Source organism: Microtus pennsylvanicus, chromosome 2 (assembly GCF_037038515.1).
Source record: "Microtus pennsylvanicus isolate mMicPen1 chromosome 2, mMicPen1.hap1, whole genome shotgun sequence".
In the NCBI taxonomy this organism is placed as follows: Eukaryota; Metazoa; Chordata; class Mammalia; order Rodentia; family Cricetidae; genus Microtus; species Microtus pennsylvanicus.
The window spans coordinates 10609255-10629481 of NC_134580.1; the positions used below are offsets into that span (position 1 = coordinate 10609255).

General features: G+C 52.4%; 1 protein-coding gene across 4 annotated transcripts; it reads left to right on the plus strand.

Annotated features, from left to right (window-relative positions):
• Positions 1-7163: 7163 nt before the first annotated feature.
• On the plus strand, positions 7164-14350 carry Chadl (chondroadherin like). 4 transcript variants are annotated; one of them, XM_075960075.1, is made up of 6 exons: positions 7164-7242; positions 8422-8593; positions 9144-10838; positions 11267-11433; positions 13495-13693; positions 13893-14347. In XM_075960075.1, exons 1-5 carry the CDS (start codon positions 7235-7237, stop codon positions 13682-13684), a joined length of 2232 nt encoding a protein of 743 aa, XP_075816190.1. In that variant the 5' UTR covers positions 7164-7234; the 3' UTR covers positions 13685-13693; positions 13893-14347. The 4 variants fall into 4 exon arrangements, 3 of the variants coding, with proteins under 3 accessions (XP_075816190.1, XP_075816189.1, XP_075816192.1); XR_012909589.1 differs by lacking the exon at positions 11267-11433 and having other exon boundaries at positions 13893-14350; XM_075960074.1 differs by having other exon boundaries at positions 13495-14347.
• Positions 14351-20227: the final 5877 nt, after the last annotated feature.

Consider the following 20227-nt stretch of genomic DNA (forward strand, 5'->3'; position numbering starts at 1 on the left):
TCTGGCCTGGCCTTTTCACGGATGAGCAGAGGGAGCTGTGGTGATCATTGCTGGAACTTGAGAGCCTGGGATGACTGGACCTTAGGTTTGCTTGACTCCAGGCCGTTTTTTTTTTTTCCTTTATTTATTTAGCTTTATTTTATGTGCATTAGTGTAACCAGATCACCTGAAACTGGACAGTTGTGAGCCGCCATGTGGGTGCTGGGAATTGAACCCGGGTCCTCTGGAAGAGCAGCTAGTGTTCTTAACTGCTGAGCCATCTCTCCAGCCCCCCAGATTCCTGTTATTCTATTAAAACAACAAAAACAGGGTCTTATGTAGCCCAGGCTGACCTTAACTTCTAAACTTTCACCTCCTGAGTGCTGGGCCTGCAGATGTGTGCACCACACCTGTATGAGACAAATCCCTTGCTGAAGTCCAACTTACATGGCCTCATCTTAATGCCACTTTAGAGAGTATTGAGACAGTTAACACACAAAGGGACAAGCAATAGACTGCCCTCTGTCTCCATAGCAACCTCAGCTGTGTTGTCATTGGTGGTTCTGGGAGCTCACCTGTCCCTAGTTAGTGTTAGTGAGGTGTGATGCACATAGCTTACGTTACGGTTGCCAACGGGTTAGATCTATGGTCTCGCTGTATAGCTCCGGCTGGCCTCAAACTAACAGAGATCCACCTGCCTCTGCCTCCTGAGTGCTAGAATTAAAGGTGTGCACCACCACACCTGGCAGGATAAGGTGCATGATACAAGTTTTGTGGGTTCTAAGAATCAAACCTGCTTCCTCTGGAAGCTGGTGCCCTTAGCTGCTGAGCCATCACTCCAGCCCCTCTTGGAGATGGGGGTTTTTGCCTCAGTTTGCCCTTGGTTGGGAACTAAAGGCCTCAGAGTCTGAGCGGTGGAGTTGCTGGCTAGCATCATCCTGGCGTTCCCTCCTGACACCCCACTTCATCCACTGGAGGCTTTCCATTAGACCAGATCAGCACTTCAGGAGCCCACCCTCTGCTTCCCAACCTTTCTGGAGATTCAGTCTTCCACCCTTTGAGGGAAGGAGAGCCTTCTACGCTAGATGCCAGACTGCACGTTGTAGATAGCTAACTCATTGCTGGTGCCCTTGTGAGATGCATCCTGGCTTCATTTGCAGATGGGAAAAAGAAGGCTCAGTAAGAGATAAATTGGTAGCTTAAATATACAGGATAAATACAACAATGGGAATGAGCCTAGGTTGGTCTGCAAAGTTACCACCATTACTGGGACACCCCTTAATGACCTTTCATGACCACACACCAAGCTTGATGGGCTTCATGCCGAGTCAAGAGCACAGGTGTGGTCCAGCCTTCCTGCAGGCACTGAATCCCCATTGGCTATCAGGCCCAGGGAACATTCGGACAGTGAGCTGGACTCAGGAGTATGAACCCTGAAGAGTCCACCTCCAGCCAGCATGCACTGGGAAGGGATGTGGTATAGACCAGCAGGGCAGTGGAGTGGGTGTGCGGTGTAGACCAGCAGGACAGTGGTGTGGGTGTGCGGTGTAGACCAGCAGGACAGTGGAGTGGGTGTGCGGTGTAGACCAGCAGGACAGTGGAGTGGGTGTGCGGTGTAGACCAGCAGGACAGTGGAGTGGGTGTGTGGTGTAGACCAGCAGGGCAGTGGAGTGGGTGTGCGGTGTAGACCAGCAGGACAGTGGAGTGGGTGTGCGGTGTAGACCAGGACAGTGGAGTGGGTGTGCGGTGTAGACCAGCAGGACAGTGGAGTGGGTGTGTGGTGTAGACCAAGACAGTGGAGTGGGTGTGCGGTGTAGACCAGGACAGTGGAGTGGGTGTGCGGTGTAGACCAGGACAGTGGAGTGAGTGTGCGGTGTAGACCAGCAGGACAGTGGAGTGGGTGTGCGGTGTAGACCAGGACAGTGGAGTGGGTGTGCGGTGTAGACCAGGACAGTGGAGTGGGTGTGCGGTGTAGACCAGGACAGTGGAGTGGGTGTGCGGTGTAGACCAGGACAGTGGAGTGAGTGTGCGGTGTAGACCAGCAGGACAGTGGAGTGGGTGTGCGGTGTAGACCAGGACAGTGGAGTGGGTGTGCAGTGTAGACCAGGACAGTGGAGTGGGTAAGTGCACTTGCCACAAAGCCAAGGACCTGAGTCTGATCCCTGGAACCCACATAGGTGAAAATGACTCCCTCGGGTTGTCCTCAGGCCTCTTGTGCACACCAAGATACACGTACAAATAAGTGTGAAAGTACATGGTGGCTTTGAGGGCAGTATGGGGCCTCTTGGGCTGTTTGATCCATTTTGATTTTACAGAGATAATCTCATATAGCCCAATGTGACCTTCCACCATTTTTCCCCTGCTCCTCCAAGGACCAGGATTACAGTCGCTTGTCACTGTCCATGTCTAGTGTTGGCATCTGGGTTCTAGGCGACTCCCATGTACTGATGGCCAACAAAAGGCTGGAGAAGGCGATGCCAGTGAGTGGCAACTGTGTGCTTCTGCTGCTGCCCCTAGAACTAGCTCCAAGTCTGTTTCCTAAGGGTTTGTACCCTGCAGTCGAGATCTTGCTTTCCTTTGTGTGTGCGCACACTTGCATCCACCACCACCTCACCTCTGTCTCGTGCACCCCCTCTCATCTGAATGCTGGTGGAAGCCAGAGGTGTCAGGTCCCCTGGAGCTGGGATTACAAACATCTGTGAGCCACTCCACATGGGTAATGGACTCAAACTCGGGGTTTCTACAAGAGCAGTACATAGATTACTCTCCAGCCCTGGGGTTTCTGTTGTTTGTTCTTCAGTTCAAAGATAATTTGAATAGTCTCCTCCCTCTGGACTCCTACGTGGGGCCTTATCTGTCTGCATCAGGGCCTCCTACACATAGTGGCTCACCCTGCAGACACATGGAGCCTGCTCAGCCTTCCTTCACTGATACACCAAGACACTTAGCTACAAGCGAGAGTTCAAGTGCAGAGCAAGCCTTGTGCAGGTTAGAGACACTGGGAACCAGGTGCAGAGTTGGCAAGGAAAACAGACTTCTGAGGGCTGAGAGCGGCTTTGTCCTTCTTGTCCTTGTTCTGCTCCAGTCTTCTGTGTTCTGTTCGTCTACCCTGTTTTCCTTCCTCTTTCCTGAGGACTTTCTTCTACGTCTTTCCTAGTGTTTTCCTTCTCCCTTCTTATTTTTTATCCTTACAGCTTATATACCCCAGCAAAATCAAGAAGTATAAACCCGAGTTTAAGTGGGTGCTCACAATGACTACAAGTAAAAACCATGTTTTCCATATCCCTACATGATTAAACATTTTACATATTAGAAGTGAAAAATTAGTTGCCCCAAGAACCCGCATACATTCATGTCCAGCAGCTTGTTACAGATTAACAGTGTGAGCAAGCAAGGTATTTTTCTCAGCCAGTTCTTTTTGTTTGTTTGTTTGTTTGTTTGTTTGTTTTGTTTTTAGAGACAGGGTTTCTCTGTGGCTTTGGAGCCTGTCCTGGAACTAGTTCTGTAGACCAGGCTGGTCTCGAACTCACAGAGATCCGCCTGCCTCTGCCTCCCAAGTGCTGGGATTAAAGGCGTGCGCCACCACCACCTGGCTTCTCAGCCAGTTCTTTGACTGGCAGGCTGTATTTCATGGTTACAAAGAACCAGTCATTGTCTAAGACTATATAAGTCTTGAATCACAAATCTAAAGTTTTATATATGAAAAACAATACCCCCTCATCAACAGTTTTTTAGACCAGGAAGCTGAGGACAAATGGGCACAAGGGATGGTCATCTTTGATCACCAACCCATCCTAACAAGAAAGGTGCGCCAGCCAATAGCTGGGCTGCTTTGTTCTTCCCTGACAGTGACGAGTCCCTCACTCAACTCTGCCTTTCTAAACTCCAGTTAACCCAAGCTTTTCACCTCAAAGCTATTAGCAAAAACATCTTTCTTTTAACATTGAATGCTTTATTGAGGCATAACAAATATATGAAAAATTACACATGTAACATAACAAACAAAAACAACCAAATCTTATTAACAATTCTATATGTCTAAATTCTTTCTAAAGGTGGTGGTTGAATCACTAATCTGGCCCAGCAGCAATGCTTGGGGAAAGTCAGTCACTATTATTGTAAGTACCAGTACCACTGCCTAGTGGGGGGCTAGAGACCCCCAAGAGTTTTTCTACAGCCCATAGACAGGGATGTGGTGGACATGGAGTCCTCAGGGCTTTGCCTCTCCACGGCTCACTCGGGTGTGGCTTTGCCAACTGCCTAGCTGTGTTCCATGAGTTCCAACATTGCCTGTTGCTCCCCTCACATGGTCCCCAACATTCAAGGACACCTCAACCTGTGACTGACAGGTGGTGGGAGGCAGAGCCAGGTCTGAGAGCAGGATAGCAAAGCGTGGAGTCAGCAGAGGTCAGTAAAACAGGACTGGGGTAAATACTGGTGTCCAGTGAGGAAAGCGACATTACTGCATCATGCAGCGGGACCGTGGGTCACTGCCCAATCAGGACCAAGAAAGATCAGGGCTTCCCAGGAGCTTGGGACCCAGACCTCCCTCCCACCTAAGGGCCCACCTTGTCTGTTCATTGATGTCTTCTGTTGCTAGGGCTTCTCCTGGCACTGAACCTGGAGGTTGGAGTCCTCTTGGCCTTCCTGGCAATCCAGCCTGGGCAAACTTCAAAGACAGTAGCTGCAGCTTTCACCTTCTGGCCACGGACACTGGGAGGGGTGGCACAGGTGGCTCCTACCCGCAGGTTCAGCCCAATGAGCCACCTGAGGAGGAAAGAGATGGGGAGCTCATTGTGGGTGGCATGCACGGGTGAGAGATTTCCCGAGGAGTATGCGGAGGGTCAGGAGCTCTGAGGCAGGGCACCAAAGACAGTCTCCACGGAGAGTTCTGGCTGGGTGGCTCGCCTCCAAGTCACTTGAAGCCTCTGATCCCTTGTGCATAAAAAGAGACAGAAACAGCAGCAGTGCTTTCCGTGTGCCAGACATTATACGGACACCTGCTAACGGTACTGGATTCTCAGCAGCCATGGTTCTGTGGATTAGACTGCTCATCCTTTTCACAGATGGAACGTATTACATCAGAGCCTAGGCTGACCGGCCCTTAGGCTTGCTTGACCCCAGACTTGGTATTCTACTAAAACAACAAAAACAGGGACACCGGGTCTCATATAGCCCAGACGGACGTCAACTTCTGATCTTCCCGTCTCTACCTCCTGAGTGCTGGGGTTACAGATGTGGGCACACACCTGGTACTTATAAAACAGGGACACCAGCAGGCGGATCTCTGTGAGTTCGAGGCCAGCCTGGTCTGCACAGTGAGTTCAAGACAGATTGGGTTGCACAGAGAAACCCTGTGTTGAGCCTGGTAGTGGTGGTGCATGCCTTTAATCCCAGCACTTGGGAGGCAGAGGCAGGCGGATCTCTCGAGTTCGATGCCAGTCTGGTCTACAGAGCAAGTTCCAGGACAAGCTCCAAAGCTACAGAGGAAACCCTGTCTTGAAAAACCAAGAAAAGAAAAGAAACCCTTTCTTGGGCACAGACAAAAACAAAAAGCCAACAACTACGTGTAAATTAGCCAAAAACCAAACCAAAACAAACAAAAACCAAAACAGCTATACATAAGTTAGCTGAACTCAATGGTGGCACACACTTGCAAGGGTAGTCCTAGGTGCACAGCAAGTGTGGACCCAGCCAGGGAGGGTTATATAATACCGTCTCAAAAAGCCAAGCACACTGTAAAACGAAAGCTAAAAAGTCAACAGAAATGTGGGTTTTAGGGGCTGGAGAGATGGCTCAGCGGTTAAGAGCACTGACTGCTCTTCCAGAGGACCCGGGTTCGATTCCCAGTACCCACATGGCAGCTCACAAGTGTCTGAAAATGCAGTTCCATGAGATTTGACACCTTCATACCAACGAACATAATAAAGTTAAATAAATAAATTTAAAAAAAAAGAAATGTGGGTTTTAAAGATATGAGTGATATGATCCAGATGCACTGTAGGTGCAGATTGTTTTGTTTTTTGGCTTTTCGAGACAGGGTTTATCTGTGTAGCTCTAGCTGTCCTGAAACTTGCTTTGTAGGCGAGGCTGACCTCAAACTCAAGAGATCCACCTGCCTCTGCCTCCCCACTGCCGAGATTAAAAGGCGTGTGCCACCACCACCCAGCTTACCTTTTATTTTCAAGGGTTTCAGTTATTTCAGGTTGGCCTCTAATTTGCTGTATAGCTGAGGCTGGGCTTGAATTCCCATATCTATTGCTAACCACATTTTACAGAAAGGCAGGGAATGATAAAAATAGATATTTTTAAAGACAGGGCTGGACAGGTGGCTCATGGGCTGAGAGCACGGGCTGCTCTTGAAGAGGACCTGGGTTCAGTTCCCAGCACATGGAGGTTCAGGGGGTCTGGTGCCCTCTTTGCCCTCAGTGGGTGCCAGGCATGCGTACTGTGCAATGCACCCATGCAGGCTAAGCACAAATATAAAAAGTAAAGAAAACCGAAAACCTTAAACTATCTCAGATTAACCAGTAAGTCTGGTCGTTTGTGGGTGGGGCAGTCTTGCTATGTAGTTTATGCTGGCCTGAAGTTGTGATCCTTGTAGCTCAGCCTCCTGAGTGCTGGGATATAGGCAGACACCACTGACTGGTTAGGTCTTAGGTCTGTTTATAGAATACAATACCCTATAACAGTTTAAAACTACGAACAGACTCTAGACATCCATTTGGGTAATCCTCAGTAACCTGCTGGGGAAGCAGAAAGGAAAGTGTGCAGCTTCAGTGTGTGTGAGTGCAGGCACAGACAGGAAGGAGTTAAGGGTTCCGAGCACCTGCCTGGGGTCCTGGTTCCCTACCTTAACCCCTGCAGCAACCTGGTGAGGTAGTTCTAACTTCCAGCTGTTGAGCTCTTCCTAGCTCCCACAGAGTCTGCAGGAGCCCAGGGATACTGACCCACGCGCAGGCTCCTCCAGACCTCCCACCCACCCCCACCAGGCCAAGGACTCAGGCCCGGACCATGTTGTTAGGTCTGTGCTGGACAGGCAGCCTGTAACTCCAGCCGAGCTCCCACCCCCTGCCCACAGCCTGGGGAAGCCCCAGCTAGGCCAGGCTGCCGACAATGCTTCCCATTCAGCTCTGTCCCTGCTGCCAAGCCTATGGGCAAGGGAGGGGGGGGTAGTGCCGGCATCCAGTTGGGGACTGTCCCTGGTCTTTCCCTTGTGCAGGGCCTCCAGACAGAGCTGGCAGTTCCAGTCAGCATGGAGAGGTGAGTTTTGGGGCCCTGAGGGTGCAAGGGAGTCATAGATGACCTAGGTGGCCATAGATGATATCGTATTCTTCTTTTGTGCCTCTGAGGAGCTGGGGGTAGGCCACAGGATCTTCCTTGTACCTGAGGTTCTCCAGAGGTGGCCCTTAAAGAAGAAAGGGGGATGTAGCTGTTCTGGTGCAGTCCTGTGGCTTAGTCTTTTAGGGCCAGGTGAAGAGAGATCCATGGCAGCTGTCTATGTCCTGGACCTTTGTCTCTTCAGGAAATCAGCCTAACGGGCCCCCTTCCTACCCTATCTCAAGCCAGAGTCTAGAGAAAGCCACCAGCGCCGAGAAGGGGGGTGAATTCTGAGACTAAGGAGACAATGGCAGACAGTAACAATCCTGGGAGTAGTTATGGGGAGGCCCATGGGATGAGGTTTCAGCCCAGCATCAGGGAAGGAGCTCGGCATTCACACATGGCCCAAGTATATTGAAAGGAGGAGCTGAGAGAATTAGGTGGTGCTGGACCCGTGCAGTGGTACCCAAACCACCTGAGGCGTGTGATGGAGAATGTTTACATCCTTCAGTCAGATGCTGGGAGATTTCTGTTGTGGGTATCATGGAGCCTGTCTGTAGTCTGGAAAATTCCCTTGGCTGCTAGGTGGAGCCCAGGGCAGGACAGGAAAGCCACGGTGGCAACAACCATCCGTGAGATGGGATGGGCAGTGACTGTAGTCGTGCGGTGGAGTGGTGGAAAGGTAGGCAGACAAGGGAGATACATCTCGCCTGGTGCAGTCCAAACCCCAGGTCCTCCATTCCCCTGTATCAGGCCAGTGAACTGTGTGGTCCTCAGGTAACAAGAGGACAAAAGAAGCCTGAGCTGCCTGCTTACCATGATAGCGTGTCTCTGGGTAGAAGACAGACTCACTCAGAAACTTCAGGTCCTTCAACATCTGCACCTCCCCAATGAAGTGCAGAGTCAGGTTGATTTTCTGCATCTGAGTTCCTCCTCAGTAAATCAAAGCTGATTACAAGCTGCTCCTGCGGGAGGTGAGGGAAGGGGCCCAAGCCATGGCACTTTTCTGGGCCCAGAGAATGAAGGCCTGCAGGGGTCTTAGTTGTCCTGGATCGGGTTTGGTGCCCACCAGGGTAGAGGCCCCATGAACATCAGCTCTCCCTCTCCTCCCTCTCCTCCCAGGCCCCAGAGCTCCACCCCTGTCTTCATGCTGCTGCTTTTGGTGTTGCTACTGGGCCCAGCTTGGCACATAGCTGCCCAGCGATGCCCACAGACCTGTGTCTGTGACAACTCCAGGCGGCACGTGACCTGCCGCCACCAGAACCTCACCGAGGTGCCGAACACCATCCCCGAGGTCAGGCGGGTTCCCCGAGGTCAGGCGGGTCACACTGGCATGGGTTAGCAGTTTGCTAAGAGGGGAAGAGTGGCTCACACCGGTGGTTCTGCCCCCAATGTCTGGTTTCTCAAGTCCCGCTCCTTGAGCCTGGGAAGAAAAACAACCTGTAACAATGGCTCACACCTCTAATCCCAGCACTTAGGAAGGATGGATCTCACTGAGTTCAAGACCAGCCTGGTCAACATACCAAGTTCCAGGCCAGCCAGAATCATGTCTCAAAAAACAAAACCAAACAAACCCATAATAACGATATAATTTATTTACAATCTACATGACTACAAATATTGCTTTTGCGACAGGTTCTGGGGTGAACTGGGGGTGTGCCGGGAGAAGATACTTCTGCCCTTTGGAGTTATGAGTTCATGGGCGAGAATGCCAAGAGCAGTGACAGGAATGAAGAGAGCACAGTGAGGGCTGCTCGGTGGCAAGAGAATCAGAGAGGTGACGGGGATAAGCCAAGGCTCAGGTTCCCGTGCAGCTCAGTGTCCTTTCCCGCTCCTGTCCCCAGCTGACCCAGAGGCTGGACCTCCAAGGCAATCTGCTGAAGGTCATCCCTCCAGCCGCCTTCCAGGACCTGCCTTACCTCACACATCTGGACCTGCGGCACTGCCAGGTGGAGCTGGTGGCCGAGGGTGCTTTCCGAGGCCTGGGCCGCCTGCTCCTCCTCAACCTGGCTTCCAACCGCTTGAGCATGCTGCCCCAGGAGGCTCTGGACGGGCTAGGCTCACTGAGGCGGCTGGAGCTGGAGGGGAACATGCTGGAGGAGCTGCGGCCGGGGACCTTCGGTGCCCTTGGCTCGCTGGTCACACTTAACTTGGCCAACAACGCCTTGGTCTACCTGCCCGCCATGGCCTTCCAGGGGCTTCTGCGCACTCGCTGGCTGCAGCTGTCCCACAATGCGCTCAGCGTGCTGGCCCCCGAGGCCCTGGCGGGTCTGCCCGCTCTGCGTCGCCTCAGCCTGCACCACAATGAGCTGCAGGCCCTGCCCGGGGCCGCCCTGTCCCAGGCCCGCAGCCTGGCGCGTCTGGAGCTGGGCCACAACCCGCTCACCTACACGGGTGAGGAGGACGGCCTGGCGCTGCCCGGCCTGCGCGAGCTGGCCCTGGACCACGGGGCCCTGCAGGCTCTGGGGCCCCGGGCCTTCGCCCACTGCCCGCGCCTGCACACCCTCGACCTCCGCGGGAACCAGCTGAGTAGCCTGCCCCCGCTGCAGGGCCCGGGCCAGCTGCGCCGGCTGCGGCTGCACGGCAACCCGCTGTGGTGCGCCTGCCACGCGCGGCCCCTGCTCGAGTGGCTAGTGCGCGCCCGCGTGCGCTCGGACGGCGCGTGCCGGGGGCCGCGGAGGTTGCGAGGCGAGGCCCTGGATGCGTTGCGGCCTGCAGACCTGCGCTGCCCCGGGGACGCGGCGGAGGACGAGGACGAGGTCGAGGCCGACGCCGGTCCCCGCGCCCCTCCGCGCTCCCCGCACCGGGAGGCCGCGACGGCCACGCCCTGCCCTCCGGGCTGCGTGTGCGTCGGGGAGACGCGGCACAGCGCTTGCGACGGCCGCGGCCTGCGGGCTGTGCCCTGCGGCTTCCCCAACGACACCCAGCTCCTGGACCTGAGGCGCAACCACTTCCCCTCGGTGCCCCGCGCCGCCTTCCCGGGCCTGCGCCACCTGGTGTCGCTGCACTTGCAGCACTGCGGCATCGCGGAGCTGGAGCCCGGTGCCTTGGCGGGCCTGGAGCGCCTGGTCTACCTCTACCTCTCAGACAACCAGCTCTCGGGCCTGAGCGCTGCAGCCCTCGAAGGGGCCCCCCGCCTCGCCTACCTGTACCTGGAGCACAACCGCTTCCTGAGGGTCCCGGGGGCTGCTCTGCGCGCCCTACCCAGCCTTTTCTCGCTACACCTCCAGGACAACGCGGTGGACCGCCTGGCGCCTGGGGACCTGGCAGGAGCGCGGGCTTTGCGTTGCCTTTACCTGAGTGGAAACCACATCACCCAGGTTTCACCTGGGGCGCTGGGGCCAGCTCGGGAGCTGGAGAAGCTGCATCTTGACAGGAATCAGCTGCGAGAGGTGCCCACAGGCGCCCTGGAGGGGCTGCCGGCACTCACAGAGCTGCAGCTCTCGGGGAACCCATTCAGGGCTCTGCAAGATGGGGCCTTTCAGCCTGTGGGGCGGTCGCTGCAGCAGCTCTTCCTGAACAGCAGTGGCCTGGAGCAGGTGGGTGCTGGGCGAAGGGCAGGCAGGAAGCACAGGCCATAGGAGTACATTCCTTCGGCAAGCATTTTAGGCAGGGCTTGAGAACCCTAAGATAAACCAAACATTCCCCTAAACCCTTAGGGAGTTCAGGTGTGGGTGTCAGGCCAGGGGCAGCAAGAGGCCTGTCGAGGGACATGGAAGAACTGGAGTCTGCGCAGTTACTGCTGTCGAGAGTCCCTAAGAGGCATGGCGATGATAGGTTCAGGCCTAACTGACAGAAGCTGGGCATTGTGTGACTTGGAATGAGATCACGCTGGGTATTAACTGCCTTTTCCACGTGGACCCACTTGGGCCTTCCATCTCTCTGCTGGAGAGGATGGACCTTCCCTGCAGACCTGGGGCAGTCTGCCTGGCAGGGGCACACAACGGGAATTGGCATTTCTTTGCAGATTTCTCCCAGGGCCTTCTCGGGCCTGGGAACAGGGCTCCGGAACCTGTGCCTGCAGAAGAACCAACTTCAGTCCCTGCCTGCGCTGCCGTGGCTCAGCGGGCTGGAGCTCATCGACCTCAGTGGCAATCCCTTCCACTGTGACTGCCAACTGCTCCCGCTCTACAGGTAGTCACCCCCACCAGAGCCCCCCCCGCAGCGGCATCAACTGCTGGCATCAAGTCCAGCTAGCTCCCTGGAGGTGCCGTGGCTGTGCACCACCAGCCAGCTTAGGGCGGCTGTGAGGATCCTCCAAGCCAAGCATGAAGGCACTCTTGCCAAGTCATTGCTATTCCTAAGTACCTAGGATGGTGTTAGCTCTCTGTTGCTCTGATAAACGCTGTGACCAAAAAACAACCGGTGTGGCGGGCATAGTGGCAGCAACCTTTAGTCCCAGCAGTCAAGATGCAGAAGCAGGCAGACCTTTGTGAGATGGAGGCCAGCCTGATTGATACAGGCCAGGCCAGCCAGGGCTACATAGTGAGATCCTATCTCAAAACAGTCAGGCAGCGGTGGTGCAGGCCTTAAAATCTCAGCACTAGGGAGGCAGAGGCAGGTGGATCTGAGTTGGAAGCCAGCTCAGTCTACAGAGCAAGAAGACAGCCAGGGCTAAACAGAGAAACCCTGTCTTAAAAAACCAAAAATAAGCCAGGTGGTAGTAGTGCAAGCCTTTAATTCCAGCACTCAGGAGGCAGAAGCAGGTGGATCTCTGTGAGTCTGAGGCCAGCCAGGGCTGCAGAGCAAGTTCCAAGACAGGCTCCAAAGCTACACAGAGAAAGAGAAACCCTGTCTCGAAAAATGAGAAAAAGTAAAACCAAAATCAAGCAAAAAACAGAAACAACAAAACAAATCAAAAAGCAACTTGGCATGGGTTTAGCTTACAGATTATATAGTTCATCAAGGGCAGCCAGGGCAGGAGCTCAGGGCAGGAGCTGCACTCAGGCAGAGCCAGGCGAGGAGACTGTTGACTGGCCTGCTCACTTTGCTTTCCCATACAAGCCAGGACCAACTTCCTAGGTTGGCACTGACTACGGTGAACTGGGCCCTCCTACCTCAATTATTTATTAATCAGGATAGTGCCTCATAGACATGTCTACAGGTCAGTCTGGAGGAGGCAATTCCCAACCGAGGCCCCTTCTTCCTCGGTGGGTCATTTGAGTCAAGCTGAAGAGAACTCAATGATGCAGGTGGACTGAGCTTTTTTGATTCCTTCATAAAGTTGGGATGTCGTCCTCTCTTGGTGAGCTGGGACCAAAAAAAATACATATGTGTTTTTGGCACGATGACATAAAAAAGCAACCAGAAGCTGGGCTGGTGACCATGGCAGTAATCCCAGCACTTGGGAAGTAGAGGCAGAAGGATCAGGAGTTTGAGATTAGCCTGGATTAAATAAAAACAAAGGCTGGGGACAGAGCCCAGTTGGTAGATTGCTTACCTAGCACGAAGCCCAGGGTTCATTCTTTATAAATACCAGGTGTGTGCAGACATCTGTAACCCCAGCACTCAGGAGGTGGAGACCAGATCAGAAGTTGACATCAGTCTGGGCTATATGAGACCTGGTGTCCCTGTTTTTTGTTTTTTTTGATTTTTCGAGTCAGGGTTTCTCTGTAGCTTTTGGTTCCTGTCCTGGAACTAGCTCTTGTAGACCAGGCTGGCCTCGAACTCACAGAGATCCGCCTGCTGGTGTCCCTGTTTTATAAGTACCAGGTGTGTGCCCACATCTGTAACCCCAGCACTCAGGAGGTAGAGACGGGAAGATCAGAAGTTGACGTCCGTCTGGGCTATATGAGACCCGGTGTCCCTGTTTTTGTTGTTTTAGTAGAATACCAAGTCTGGGGTCAAGCAAGCCTAAGGGCCGGTCAGCCTAGGCTCTGATGTAATACGTTCCATCTGTGAAAAGGATGAGCAGTCTAATCCACAGAACCATGGCTGCTGGAGAATTCAGTACCGTTAGCAGGTGTCCGTATAATGTCTGGCACACGGAAAGCACTGCTGCTGTTTCTGTCTCTTTTTATGCACAAGGGATCAGAGGCTTCAAGTGACTTGGAGGCGAGCCACCCAGCCAGAACTCTCCGTGGAGACTGTCTTTGGTGCCCTGCCTCAGAGCTCCTGACCCTCCGCATACTCCTCGGGAAATCTCTCACCCGTGCATGCCACCCACAATGAGCTCCCCATCTCTTTCCTCCTCAGGTGGCTCATTGGGCTGAACCTGCGGGTAGGGGCCACCTGTGCCACCCCTCCCAGTGTCCGTGGCCAGAAGGTGAAAGCTGCAGCTACTGTCTTTGAAGTTTGCCCAGGCTGGATTGCCAGGAAGGCCAAGAGGACTCCAACCTCCAGGTTCAGTGCCAGGAGAAGCCCTAGCAACAGAAGACATCAATGAACAGACAAGGTGGGCCCTTAGGTGGGAGGGAGGTCTGGGTCCCAAGCTCCTGGGAAGCCCTGATTTTTCTTGGTCCTGAATTGGGCAGTGACCCACGGTCCCGCTGCATGATGCAGTAATGCTGCTTTCCTCACTGGACACCACGTATTTACCCCAGTCCTGTATTACTGACCTCTGCTGACTCCACGCTTTGCTATCCTGCTCTCAGACCTGGCTCTGCCTCCCACCACCTGTCAGTCACAGGTTGAGGTGTCCTTGAATGTTGGGGACCAAGTGAGGGGAGCAACAGGCAATGTTGGAACTCATGGAACACAGCTAGGCAGTTGGCAAAGCCACACCCGAGTGAGCCGTGGAGAGGCAAAGCCCTGAGGACTCCATGTCCACCACATCCCTGTCTATGGGCTGTAGAAAAACTCTTGGGGGTCTCTAGCCCCCCACTAGGCAGTGGTACTGGTACTTACAATAATAGTGACTGACTTTCCCCAAGCATTGCTGCTGGGCCAGATTAGTGATTCAACCACCACCTTTAGAAAGAATTTAGACATATAGAATTGTTAATAAGATTTGGTTGTTTTTGTTTATGTTATGTTACATGTGTAATTTTTCATATATTTGTTATGCCTCAATAAAGCATTCAATGTTAAAAGAAAGATGTTTTTGCTAATAGCTTTGAGGTGAAAAGCTTGGGTTAACTGGAGTTTAGAAAGGCAGAGTTGAGTGAGGGACTCGTCACTGTCAGGGAAGAACAAAGCAGCCCAGCTATTGGCTGGCGCGCCTTTCTTGTTAGGATGGGTTGGTGATCAAAGATGACCATCCCTTGTGCCCATTTGTCCTCAGCTTCCTGGTCTAAAAAACTGTTGATGAGGGGGTATTGTTTTTCATATATAAAACTTTAGATTTGTGATTCAAGACTTATATAGTCTTAGACAATGATTGGTTCTTTCTTTGTAACCATGAAATACAGCCTGCCAGTCAAAGAACTGGCTGAGAAAAATACCTTGCTTGCTCACACTGTTAATCTGTAACAAGCTGCTGGACATGAATGTATGCGGGTTCTTGGGGCAACTAATTTTTCACTTTTAATATGTAAAATGTTTAATCATGTAGGGATATGGAAAACATGGTTTTTACTTGTAGTCATTGTAAGCACCCACTTAAAATCTTTATACTTCTTGATTTTGCTGGGGTATATAAGCTGTAAGGAGAAAAAATAAGAAGGGAGAAGGAAAACACTAGGAAAGACGTAGAAGGAAGTCCTCAGGAAAGAGGAAGGAAAACAGGGTAGATGAACAGAACACAGAAGACTGGAGCAGAACAAGGACAAGAAGAACAAAGCCGCTCTCAGCCCTCAGAAGTCTGTTTTCCTTGCCAACTCTGCACCTGGTTCCCAGTGTCTCTGACCTGCACAAGGCTTGCTCTGCACTTGAACTCTCGCTTGTAGCTAAGGGTCTTGGTGTATCAGTGAAGGAAGGCTGAGCAGGCTCCATGTGTCTGCAGGGTGAGCCACTATGTGTAGGAGGCCCTGATGCAGACAGATAAGGCCCCACGTAGGAGTCCAGAGGGAGGAGACTATTCAAATTATCTTTGAACTGAAGAACAAACAACAGAAACCCCAGGGCTGGAGAGTAATCTATGTACTGCTCTTGTAGAAACCCTGAGTTTGAGTCCATTACCCATGTGGAGTGGCTCACAGATGTTTGTAATCCCAGCTCCAGGAGACCTGACACCTCTGGCTTCCACCAGCATTCAGATGAGAGGGGGTGCACGAGACAGAGGTGAGGTGGTGGTGGATGCAAGTGCGCACACACAAAGGAAAGCAAGATCTCGACTGCAGGGTACAAGCCCTTAGGAAACAGACTTGGAGCTAGTTCTAGGGGCAGCAGCAGAAGCACACAGTTGCCACTCACTGGCATCGCCTTCTCCAGCCTTTTGTTGGCCATCAGTACATGGGAGTCGCCTAGAACCCAGATGCCAACACTAGACATGGACAGTGACAAGCGACTGTAATCCTGGTCCTTGGAGGAGCAGGGGAAAAATGGTGGACGGTCACATTGGGCTATATGAGATTATCTCCGTAAAATCAAAATGGACCAAACAGCCCAAGAGGCCCCATACTGCCCTCAAAGCCACCATGTACTTCTCACACTTATTTGTATGTGTATCTTGGTGTGCACAAGAGGCCTGAGGACAACCCGAGGGAGTCATTTTCACCTATGTGGGTTCCAGGGATCAGACTCAGGTCCTTGGCTTTGTGGCAAGTGCACTTACCCACTCCACTGTCCTGGTCTACACTGCACACCCACACCACTGTCCTGGTCTACACCGCACACCCACTCCACTGTCCTGCTGGTCTACACCACACACCCACTCCACTGTCCTGCTGGTCTACACTGCACACCCACTCCACTGTCCTGGTCTACACCGCACACCCACTCCACTGTCCTGCTGGTCTACACCGCACACCCACTCCACTGTCCTGCTGGTCTACACCGCACACCCACTCCACTGTCCTGCTGGTCTACACCGCACACCCACTCCACTGTCCTGGTCTACACCGCACACCCACTCCACTGTTCTGCTGGTCTACACCGCACACCCACTCCACTGTCCTGGTCTACACCGCACACCCACTCCACTGTCCTGCTGGTCTACACCGCACACCCACTCCACTGTCCTGGTCTACACTGCACACCCACTCCACTGTCCTGGTCTACACTGCACACCCACTCCACTGTCCTGGTCTACACTGCACACTCACTCCACTGCCCTGCTGGTCTACACCGCACACCCACTCCACTGTCCTGCTGGTCTACACTGCACACCCACACCACTGTCCTGGTCTACACCGCACACCCACACCACTGTCCTGCTGGTCTACACTGCACACCCACTCCACTGTCCTGCTGGTCTACACCACACACCCACTCCACTGTCCTGGTCTACACCGCACACCCACTCCACTGTCCTGGTCTACACCGCACACCCACTCCACTGTCCTGCTGGTCTACACCACACACCCACTCCACTGTCCTGCTGGTCTACACCACACACCCACTCCACTGTCCTGCTGGTCTACACCGCACACCCACTCCACTGTCCTGCTGGTCTACACCGCACACCCACTCCACTGTCCTGGTCTACACCGCACACCCACTCCACTGTCCTGCTGGTCTACACTGCACACTCACTCCACTGTCCTGCTGGTCTACACTGCACACCCACTCCACCTACCTGCTGGTCTACACCACACACCCACACCACTGTCCTGCTGGTCTACACCACACACCCACTCCACTGTCCTGCTGGTCTACACCGCACACCCACTCCACTGTCCTGGTCTACACCGCACACCCACTCCACTGTCCTGCTGGTCTACACCACACACCCACACCACTGTCCTGCTGGTCTACACCACACACCCACTCCACTGTCCTGCTGGTCTACACCGCACACCCACACCACTGTCCTGCTGGTCTACACCGCACACCCACTCCACTGTCCTGGTCTACACCGCACACCCACACCACTATTAAACTTGCACATATGCGAACAAGAGTTTTAGACATTTTATTCAGTTGCCTTTATTTCTTGGTTAACTGTTCTGGCTGGGACTTGTAGCATCACCAAGTTGAATGTAAATAGTCGTTTTTATTTTGTAATAATTTGCCTCTCCCTCCCCCGCAACAGATTTTCACTCAACCCTTCATGTAGCCTGTGCTGTTCAGGAGCCCATGGAGGTCAGAACAGTGTGTGGAATCTCCTGGAACTTGAGTTACAGGTTCTTGTGAGCCCCAGGTGGGTGCTGAACCTGGACCCTCTGCAAGAGCAGCATATATTCTCAGTCAAGGAGCCACCTCTGTAGCCCAAACACAATTTTATGATTGGTTTTTAGTGTTGGAGCTGCAGGAGGCACAGAAGTTCTTGTGTTTTCTTTTGTTGTTTTGTTTTTTGAGACAAGGTTTCTCTGTATAGCTTTGCAGCCTATCCTGGCACCGGCTTTGTAGACCTGGCTGGCCTTGAACTCTAAGAGACCCGCCCTCCTCTGCCTCCCGAGTGCTGGCTGCCTGGTCCCCCTTGTTCTTAATGTGCATCTATTTATCTTAAATTATCTGTGTATGGGGTGTATATATATATACACACACACACACCATACATGAATGCTGATTCCCTCAGAGGCCAGAGGAGCTAATGATCCTCTGAGCTGGAGTTACAGGGAGTTGTGCGCCACCCAGTGTGGGTGCAGAGAGCTGAACTCAGGGCCTCTTGTAAGAGCAGTATACAGTATACACACTTAACCACTGAACCATCTTTCAGCTCATTTTGTTTTGAGACAAGCTTCAAATGTAGTCCTGGCTGACCTGGAATTCATTCTGTAAGCCAGGCTGGCCTTGAATTCAAGTGATTCTTCCCTGCCTTCTACATGTTTTTTGAGATAAAAATTTCACTATGCAGTTTGATGCCAAATTTTCAGATTTATATACTTTATTATGTGTATGAATGTTTGCCTGCACGTCTATCTGCACTATGGTCTCTGAGAGGGCAGAAGAGGGCATCAGACTTCCTAGAGCAGGAGTTATAGATGGTTGTGAATGGCCATGTGAGTGCAAAGAAGTGAACCAAGTCCTTTGCAAGAATGGCAAGCGCTCTTAACCACTGAGCCAACTCTCTAGCCTTGGCTTCATATTTTCAATCCTCCTGCCTCCGCTTCCTAGATGTTAGAATACTTTGACAAACCTTACATTGGTTATGGTTGTATGACCTTCCCAGCTTTTTTGTTTGAGATAGGGTCTTATATAGCCCAGGCTTGCCTTGAACAATATGCAAGAGAGAAGCCTTTAATTTATAATCCTCCTGGCTCCTCCCGGGTGTTGAAATGCTGGGATGACAAGCATGTGGCAATGTAATAGTTTGTACCATCATCTTTTTTTCTTGTTCGAACAGGTTTCTCTGTGTAGCTCTGGCTGTCAGGGAACCTGCTGACCCTGAACTCAGAAATCTACCTGCTTCTGTGTCCTCATCTCTGGGATTAAAGGCATTCCCTGCCGACTCCCGGAGACAGGGTTTCTCTGCAACTTTGGAACTTGTCCTGGAACTAGCTCTTGTAGACAAGGCTGGCCTCGAACTCAGAGATCCGCCTGCCTCTGCCTCCCGAGTGCTGGGATTAAAGGCGTGCGCCACCACCGCCCGGCTCCAGCTTTCACTTTTTAAAACTTTTAATGTATTGTGTATATGAGCATAGGAACATGTATGCCACAGCATATATGTGGGAATTGGAAGACAAATTGAAGGAACAGGTTTTCTCCTCCTAATTCAGGAGTCTGGGCCTAAATTCAAGAGTCAGGCTTGGAGGTAAATGTCTTTATCTGTTGAGCCACCTCACCAGCCCCTTAATTTTAATGTATGTGTATTAAAATGCTAATGTATAATTTTCACACTTTGGGGTGGATGCAAAGATAACAGCAGGTGTCAAGGTCAGAAGATAACCTGGGGGGTGGAGGGAGGTCAGCTCTCTTTCTACCCTTAGGGTTAAACTTTGGATGTCAGGTTTGGCAGTGGCTACCTTTCTGGCCAATCTTTTATTTTTAGGGGGCTGGAGAGATGGTTCAGATGTTAAGAGCATTGACTGCTCTTCCAGAAGACATGGGTTCAATTCCCAGCACCCACATGGCGGCTCACAACTGTCTAGTGGACCAGACACCCTCACAGACACGCAGGCAAACTACCAATGCACATAAAGTAAAAATATACTTAAAGGCTGCTATTTAACACCACAATATCAGCTGGAGCCGGGCGGTGGTGGCGCACACCTTTAATCCCAGCACTCGGGAGGCAGAGACAGGCAGATCCGAGTTTGAGGCCAGCCTAGTTTACAAAGTGAGTTCCAGGAAAGCCAGGGCTACAGAGAGAAACCCTGTCTCAAAAAAACAAAAACAAAGTTTATTGCTCTTACAGAGGGCCACAGTTCTACAGTTCAGTTCCCAGCACCCACGTGGAGCCTCACAAAGCCTATAACCTCCAGTTCCAGGGAGTTCAACTTCCTGGGACCGTAGCTATGGGTAGTTGTGAGCTGCCATGTGGGTGCTGGGAACTGAACTGTGTGGATCACCCAGACAGCAAGTGCGCTCACTGGCTGAGCCATCTCTACTTCCCCAGCAAGTGTTTAAGCTGAGCCTCATCCAGAGAAGGGGGTATTGATGGCCCGCTGTGAGGTAGATGAGCTCTTGTCTAAAGTAAAGGTTTATTTATTTTTTTTTTTTTTGGTTTTTCGAGACAGGGTTTCTCTGTGGTTTGGAGCCTGTCCTGGAACTAGCTCTTGTAGACCAGGCTGGTCTCGAACTCACAGAGATCCGCCTGCCTCTGCCTCCCAAGTGCTGGGATTAAAGGCGTGCGCCACCACCGCCCGGCTTTAAAGTAAAGGTTTATTTACACTCTACCTAGGAAGGTCAGCCTCATGTCACTACTGGAAGGTAGGTAGGCCCCCCGCCCTCTTCTCTATCACGCGCCACCCTCCTGGCTTCCCATCTGAACCTCAAAACTGTTTGA